The 9,009-nt window shown below is 31.4% G+C and overlaps 1 protein-coding gene and 1 long non-coding RNA gene across 2 annotated transcripts in view; both read left to right on the plus strand.

Moving 5' to 3' along the window:
- The first annotated feature begins 78 nt into the window (after positions 1-78).
- On the plus strand, positions 79-1,736 carry LOC111706672 (uncharacterized). Its single transcript, XR_002766286.1, has 2 exons — positions 79-425; positions 836-1,736. It is a non-coding gene; the product is annotated as an uncharacterized LOC111706672 (long non-coding RNA).
- A 5,661-nt stretch (positions 1,737-7,397) lies between these two features.
- LOC111706660 (neuroendocrine convertase 2) overlaps positions 7,398-9,009 on the plus strand; it is a 24,131-nt gene continuing 22,519 nt past the window's right edge. The window contains exon 1 of the mRNA XM_023479570.1: positions 7,398-7,665. Coding sequence (XP_023335338.1) covers positions 7,434-7,665 — 232 coding nt within the window. The 5' untranslated portion in view covers positions 7,398-7,433. The remainder of the gene's footprint in view (positions 7,666-9,009) is intronic.

Consider the following 9,009-nt stretch of genomic DNA (forward strand, 5'->3'; position numbering starts at 1 on the left):
AATAATGTACCCCTGCACTAATTTTAATTTGCTTTTAGTCCTGATTTGAATATTTTTTTTGTTCTAAGGATAGGTCTAACTGTTGAATTAATTGATTAGGTTGGAAAAGTAACAAGAATGCTCTACAGCAGAGGAACTCATTGGAAGGTCAAGAACAGCCAACTAAACAGCTCAAGAATAAACCAAACCAAACCATACACAGGGGACATACCCTAGATCAGAGTACAACCAGTCTCAGGGTCCAACTTGAACCACAAGGATCCCAGGAGGAAGGACGGAGTTCAATGATCCGACGCATTAGTTCTCTCCGGAGAATTTCAAGATCTTCGTCCTGGAAACTGAGTAAAAATTTGTTTGGAACCAAACTCAGATAGCAGTCTCATCCTTCTCCTCTTAGTTTATCATTCAACCTTGTCTAGTATTTGGTTTGGATATATTCAACCTTGTCTAGTATTTGGTTTGGATATATTTAACCTTGTCTAGTATTTGGTTTGGATATATTCAACCTTGTCTAGTATTTGGTTTGGATATATTTAACCTTGTCTAGTATTTGGTTTGGATATATTCAACCTTGTTTAGTATTTGGTTTAGATATATTAAACCTTATCTAATATTTGGTTTGGATATATTCAACCTTATCTAGTATTTGGTTTGGATATATTCAACCTTGTCTAGTATTTGGTTTGAAAATATTCAACCTTGTCTAGTATTTGGTTTGGATATATTTAACCTTATATAGTATTTGGTTTGGATATATTCAACCTTGTTTAGTATTTGGTTTGAAAATATTCAACCCTGTCTAGTATTTGATTTGGATATATTCAAACTTTTCTAGTATTTGGTTTTCCCAAGAAATTTTCTTTCATATCATTAAAATTTACCATCTGACGTTATTTTAAGAAATTACCCATAATTGTTTTGTTTTTAAATTTAGTAAGATTATAATTAATTGAAGATTAAAAAGTGATGCAACCTATGAGATTATGTACACGGTTTCCAAACATACATTGACGTTAATATTGAGCTACACGCCTCCAAGCAATCAACAGTTTTTATATACTCTCTTACTTTCTCCTAATTTAATGTGCGATTATCATTTTTCATTATATTATATTCACTTTTTATCACTTTGCAGAAACCTGAAATCTTTCCTGTAAAAAGAAATATTGAATGAACAGGATTGTATGCTTAATTTCAAGTAAACATATGGCACGCAAAAATGGAATTACCTGATTTGCAACGGTAATTTAGATAAAACTGATTTATGTCCTAATTACTGAGCTCAGTAAAAAATAGATTTTTTGAATTTTTGTTGTTGAAAAATTTCATATATTAGATTAATTATTAAGGTCTCCAAGACCAATTACTATTATGCAACAGCTGCAATGTTATAATATATCAAAAAAATGATTTCGAACATTAGCTTTTGCTTTTAATAGTTTTCTTATGATTTTGTTTTGTATTTCTGTATAATGATGAATAATATTAAATTCAAAAATATTTGTAAAAATTGGTCAAAGATGATAAACAGACCTTTATTTCACACAATCAAAGGTTTGGAGTTTTAAAAACTCAAGTTACTTCAGACATGAAATGTTAAAAACAACTGATTTTATTCTTGTGATTCATACCTCGAATTAAACCCTGCAGAAAATAAACTCCAGCAATCCATGTTAAACTTTTTTATTTATATAAATGCTTACATTGATTTCATGAAATTAAATATTAATTGACAAGTTTTATTTTTTATTTTTGTGTTTTTCCGTTACCTCCTGCTGAAAACTTTAGAATCGTGGATATCGAGATAAATGCTTGATTTCCTCTTTTATTAATCTGACGATAATTTAATTTTACGTCTGGGCTGCAACCAATCAGACTTCGATTGTAGAAACTGAACGGCCAATCAGAAGCCGAGAAATTTCAAAAATTTGGCGCGCAATTAATAATAGAATTCTCATTGGTTCTATGACGGAATGGAAATCCAAAAGCGAGGATTAAGCTGAAAATCAAAAGTGGCGACAGTGGATTTAGCAATCGGGATTAGGGATTAGTTTGTATCCAATATAATAGTTTTTAGCTCAGATTGAATAGAGTGATTAGCGCTGACTTTGTAAATTTTTTTTTCATTAATGATGCCCCTTTTATTAATTTTCAAATTCTATAGATTATATTTGTGTAGTTCATGTTTATAATCAATAATGATGCTATATGGACCTGAGCTGAAAACTTTAAATGCTGGATATCAAGATCAATGCTTAATCTCCTCTTTTTCTTAGTAACAAAAATGAGAGTGCTAGGACAAGAAAAACTACAGAGGGGGGGGGGCGCCAAACGCCCCACCCCCAGCCTGTTAAGGGTTAAAAAATTCATCAAAAATAGTTTTGAAAAAATCGTGTTGGTTAATAATAATATCTTTGGTCTAAGTAATAATTTTACAAAGCAAAGGAAACTTTTTAAGCATGCAATTTTGAAATAAGATGCACTACTCAGATTCTTGTAGATCTTCTCTTAACCCCCTCTCTCTAGAAAAAGGCATTAGGAAGAAGGTTTATGGTTACAATGCATGTTATTGTTCATAACCCAATTTTCAAGGCCCGCTCATTGAAAAAATAATTAGAACGATAACTGATAATAGTTTGGGTGCTAGGAATATTTGAAAAAAGCCCGAAACAGGGTCTGAAAAATAAAGTTTTTTCTTTGACAAATCTTAAGATGTGATACATCTTTCTAAATCCATTTTTCAAGGGCTTTTCGAAAATGTACTGTTTTTAGTTTTAGTGACAAAAAAATATTGGCTATTTTAGAATATTTTAAAATAGACCAACCTTTTTTCTACCTTGTTCCCTACCCTATGCATTAAAACTAATCCTTTAAATTAAAAAATGTCTAGGTAAAAAATGAGAGAACTAGGGCAAAAAAACTAGAGAGGCTGGGTGGGCGACAAACAACGCCCCACCTCCCCCCAGCCTTTTTAAGGGTTAAAAGCAAAACAAATTTGAATGTTTAAAAATAATTTCAATCAATGCATTGCATATGGGGCTGAGTGCTAGGTAAATCCCTTTTTTATATTGAAACGGAGGTGGAGGCTAGTAAGATTTAATACATATGAGATATAAATGCTATAAATATGAAAAATACGGGTTTGCAAAGGTTTAAGTATTATGATGCATATTCAACCTCTGTATTAGATATCCCGTGTTGATGAACGTGAGCTCGAAATATCCAAGATTAAATAATGTACAGGGATCCAGGTTCCTCCAGGAGAAATGAAACCCTGCTCCGGCCGCCTGTTGCTTATGCCATAGAAATATATACGGGTCTCTGGGAGCAGTAAAGGGGGGAGGAAGGTGATAACGAAAACGTTTAAAAATTTTCCAGTGAAACATTATTAATTTATTAATATACAGGGTTACCCAGAAAGCATGACACTTCTAAGATACCTTAACGGAATTTATACTTTCTTCTTAGAGGACTTAAAGATCGAAGTAAATCTTTATAGTGTTATTAAATATTTGCTAAAAAAAATCTCATTAAAGGCTCATGCTTTTAAGGGAACCCTGCAGTAAATCTAGTTTAAATATTCTCCATCATCAATGTTTTATAAGGTATAGCTAGGCTACACATAGAACATATATATATATATATTTGATTAATTCAATTTAAAACAAAATCATATAAATAATATTTCAGCTAAAGCTGGGCAAACGGTTGGACCAAATATGGGTGCGACAAAACCTAGAATTAAGATTTGTTTTTCAAAATCCGAAACAGAAAAAATTTAAAAAATTTTCGGTGATAAAAAATAGTTTCTAATAAATCAAAAATATTGAAAATAATTCAAAATTTCTGGGAAAATAACAAGAAATACAATCTCTGCATAACATGTTTTAAATGTTTAAACATACAAAAACATGAATAAACAACATTGATTTATGAACCGAGATGTAATTGTAACGTTGAGGAAAAAGAAATCGTTAATTTAAAGGGACTGTATACGTAATTTCGAGAAGCCTATTGGATTCAAAAAGATATACAATATTAAAACCTTTGTCAACGCAAAAATGACGAAGATCTTATTTGTTTCCTTTCTGAAAATTGAATTTTCAAATTAACAAATAGAAAAACGACAATATCTTCCTCATTGTTCCTGAGATAAAAGTTAACAAGTCAATGTTATAAATCGGACATGCACATTTTCTTAATGGATAGGATAGTGGATAGGATGGTGGATAGGATGGTGGATAGGATAGTGGATATGATAGTGGATAGGATAGTGGATAGGATAGTGGATAGGATAGTGAATAGNGTGTTGTCCCCCTACGAATGGTTTAGATGAAGCCCTGCCTTGAAAGAGAAGGATCAGGGTCTAAACCAACTTCTCTCATTACGTCACAACAAAAGGTTTCAATAAGAATCTTGGTTCTTAGATTCAGAAACATATGGAGCTGGATAAGTTTTAAAGTATCTTTAGTCAAATTTTTAATCATTTTACAAAAACGAAGATTCAAACACAGTTTACAGTTTCCTTATTGTTTCAATAATTTCTCTAAATGAGGACCGAATTTAATGAAATTCAGCACGGTTGCTTAGCTACCTACTGCAGATTTAAATCGATTCTTGAATCACCGATGCACAGTTAAGGAATTGATTCGGTCATTCAGGATTTGAACTGGTTGGGGTTGTTCAGCGACCTCTCGTTCATTAAGTTCGGACCTAGAGACCAGATTTAATGAATAGCAAGAATAAAGCTGAACCGTACAGGTAAAGTTTAGCCACTTCTTTTGTGCGCCAGTTCAAGCTTAAGAAAAGTAGTTAAACCACATATTTACAGGGTTCAACCATCTAATTTGGCCTCAAAATTAAAAAGTTATTTCAGATAAGCAAAAAAAATCATGCCTGTATCGCAATCAGGAAGATGTTTGTTTTGTAATATTTTTCCGAAAAGTAAATATGAAATAAAGATAACACAAGTATTTCCTTGATTTGCTGTGCACTGTTTGCAATGTTTGTTTGCATACAAAGATTATTAGATCCTAATGATTAATAAATTAAAAAATTTGCAAACATTTCACCATTCCGAATGGAATGATTTAAAAGCTCGGTCATTGGATCAGCAAGACATGACTTTCAATCACCATTTGATCAATTAAATCTCCATTTGTTGTTGTTTCTCCGTATAATAGCTCTAGTGTGGTCAAGATTCACTAATAAAGTGGTTGAATAACCTGTACCTATTTTAGCAATTTTTTTTTATAACAAACAATTTCTCAATTTGCAGAAGAATCAAATCCATGCCGGCCAAAAACACTGAATTTCTAATCCCAATTCCTATGCAACCCAATATTGTAGATCTAGACTACTTAAAATTATGTTAAATCAAAAAGTATCATTAGTGATTACAAACATTAACTATACAAACATATAGCATACATACAATATCTAAAACGAACACTACATTAACATACAAAGCATGTCAAATTAGTTTTGTGAAACAGTTTTTAATGTAGATACTTTAATACGTATTTTTTTCTATCTAAACCGCCTTTTCCTGAAGGTTGCTTAGCTACTTTGTCAAAGCACAGTCACAATTTAAAATATTAAAGATTTACACCATCAGTCATCAGATTGCAAAGATATCAGAATTAGTCAACTAATTTGAGTTTGTGGCAAAGACTCAATTTCTGTATAAATATTGTTTTTCCAGAAATTAATCCAGTATAATTGAAAAATCATTCATGCATGTGATTCTGAAAATGGTGACACGGCATTAGTTCCAAATCAATGAACAGACCCATGCCTGTTCATTTAGTTATCGAGATATGTTTTGCTCTGTCCGCTTTTACAAGAATAAAACTAAGAATTCTCAAACATAAATGACAAAATATATTAAATAAAGGGGTTAATCTTAATGAACATCTGTTGCATGTGAGCGAGGTTGAAAAATCTGTTTTTATTATCGGAAAGTATGGTTTAGGAGGCTGGTCGAGGCTGGTATTCTCTAGGAGTGAGGCTGGGGCCATCAGGGAGGACACTGGTTCAACCATTTAACCTTCAAAAAACAGCTAAATATTAACAAAATAAATGTTTAGGTTAAAGGATTACTTTTTTTCATCTAATTTAAAGATTTTAAAATTCATTTCTTTCAATGTTTATTTTCTTTAAAACCATAGCCGGTTCATCGTGTTAATTAATTCCATATGGTTTCTGGTTTGATGAATTATACAAAATGCAAATGCAAAAAATGCAAATGTTTAAATAAAACGTCTTTAATAAATGTGCTTATTATCTCGTATATTTCAAACAATTCGTTGCAATATACAGAGTCATTATTTGTCAAACGCATTTGGCACAATTTACAACAAAAACTTGAAGCGTCATATGCTACCTGTAAAATATCAAGGACATCTTGCGATAAAGGTTCAAACTTCAATTTGCTACTTGTTTTGATACTCCAAGTACATTTATACTTCTTGCTCTAACACTCCAAGTATCATATGCTTCTTGTTTACTGTTTACTTCTTGATGAAACACTCCAAAGTACCATGTACTTCTTGCTCAAACACTCCAAGTACCATATACTTCTTGCTCAAATACAGCTCCAATTACCATATACTTCTTTACAAAAAAACTCCATATCTTTACAAGACACTCCAAGTACCATATGCTTCTTGTTTAAACACTCCAAGTACCACATGCAAGTTATTTAAACACTCCAAGTGCCATATGGTTTTTGTTTAAACACTCCAAGCACCGTATGCATGTTGTTTCAACACTCCAAGTACCATATGCTTCTTCTTTAATCACTCCAAGTACCACATGCAAGTTATTTAAACACTCCAAGTACCATATACTTCTTGCTTAAACACACCAAGCACCGTATGCATGTTGTTTCAACACTCCAAGTACCATATGCTTCTTGCTTAAACACTCCAAGTACCATATACTTCTTGCTTAAACACTCCAAGCACCGTATGCATGTTGTTTCAACACTCCAAGTACCATAAGCTTCTTGCTTAAACACTCCAAGTACCATAAGCTTCTTGTTTAAACACTCCAAAAGCAACATTTACTTTTTTAAAGCCCTCCAAGAACCATATGCTTCATGTTTAAACAATCCAACCACCATATACATTATACATACTTCTTTTTTAAACCTTCCAAGAACCATAAGCTTCTTCTTTAAGTACTCCAAGCACCATATGCTATTTCAAGAAACATTTTTTCCAAGCCCATTGCTACCATTTTCCCTTTAATTCATCACCTCTTCTACAATATCCTATACTCTTAAAAAGTCTCCACACAGAATTTGCAGTGTATGAAGATTTATTGTTATATTGTTAGATTTTTGGAGGGNAAAAAGAAAAATGTATATTGATGTATTGATAAAAAAACATTAGTATTGGTTGAACAAGTGCCTGGTATTACAGTAGATTATGAAAACGGCCTTATCGCCCCCGCCCTCTATATGTAGCAACGACGGAGGGCGGGGAGCGCTCGCACCTTTCCTCCCCCCCTCCCCGAGCACAACCTTCAACATGAAGATGAAGATGCGAGGCTTGACGTTAACCCTGGTGGTGTACATCCTTCTGGTCAGCCTCGTGTACAGCGTGGATGGGAAGGAGGTGTTCACCAACAGCTTCTACGTCAAGATCCAACCAGACCACGGTAAGTGAAACTTTCAAAAACATATTTTTTTACAATATTTAAAAAAATCAGAGTTTTTGCAACAAACTCTCATCTTTTAATACCTTTATCTTAGCAACCCGATTTTGTGGACCTTTGAAATTTACAACTATGAATTTTGGTAGATCAAATAATCTAAGTTTGAAATATCAAAGGTTTACACCATCACTTGGCAAAGACAAAGGGATAAGACAATTTTATTATGTATCAAAAAACTCGGATCATTCAAATATTCGAATTTTTTTTTTGCTGTTTCTGTTTATGTATTTTATGTTAGCCAAGTTTGTAAAGTGCATGCTCATGTGTTTAAACAATAACATTAACAAGTTGGCATTGCAGATTTTATTTTATGTTCATAAAAAGTTTTTAATTTTACACTCCATATTTTTTCATTGTTTCAAATTCTTCTTGTTTCTACGATATTCTTTCTTTTCTTCATGTTTTTTTTTTATAATTAATCTGATACTTTCTTATTTTTTCTTTATTTTTCAATTTTTTTATTATTATTCTTTACTCTTCGAATATTCTTCCATATTTATTCATATTCTTCTATATTATTCTATATTCTTCCATATATTCCTAGATATTCATCCTTATTCTTCCATATTCTTCAAAATTATTTTATATTTCTTATTTCTTTGATATTCATTCTTCCATATTCTTCCATATTCTTTCATATTCTTCCATATTCTACCATATTCTTCCATATTCTTCCAAATTCTTCCATATTCTTCCATATTCTTCTGAATTCTTACGTATTCTTTCATATTTATCCATATTTTTCTAAACTATTCCAAATTCTTCCATATTTTTCCATATTCTTCCATATTCCTCCCTATTTTTCCTTATTCTTTATATTTCTTCATATCCTTTGATATTCATTCTTCCATATTCTTCCATATTCTTCCATATTCCTCCATATTCTTCCATATTCTTCCATATTCTTCCATATTCTTCCATATTCCTCCCTATTTTCCCCTATTCTTTATATTTCTTTATATTCTTTGATATTCATTCTTCCATATTCTTCCATATTCCTCCATATACTTCCATATTCTTCCATATTCCTTCATATTCTTCCATATCCTCCCATATTATTTCATATTCCTCCATATTCCTCCATATTCCTCCATATTTCTCCATATTCCTTGTTATAATAAATATTTCTTCAATAAATATATATATATATATATATATATATATATAAATACATCAATTGTATATATATATTGTATTAAAAATCATCAGATTTATATTAATAAAGATATCAACAATAATATTGATAATTACAAGAATGAAAATGTCTAGCATTACAAAAATAAAGAT

Source organism: Eurytemora carolleeae, unplaced genomic scaffold (assembly GCF_000591075.1).
Source record: "Eurytemora carolleeae unplaced genomic scaffold, Eaff_2.0 scaffold744, whole genome shotgun sequence".
Taxonomy (NCBI): domain Eukaryota; kingdom Metazoa; phylum Arthropoda; class Copepoda; order Calanoida; family Temoridae; genus Eurytemora; species Eurytemora carolleeae.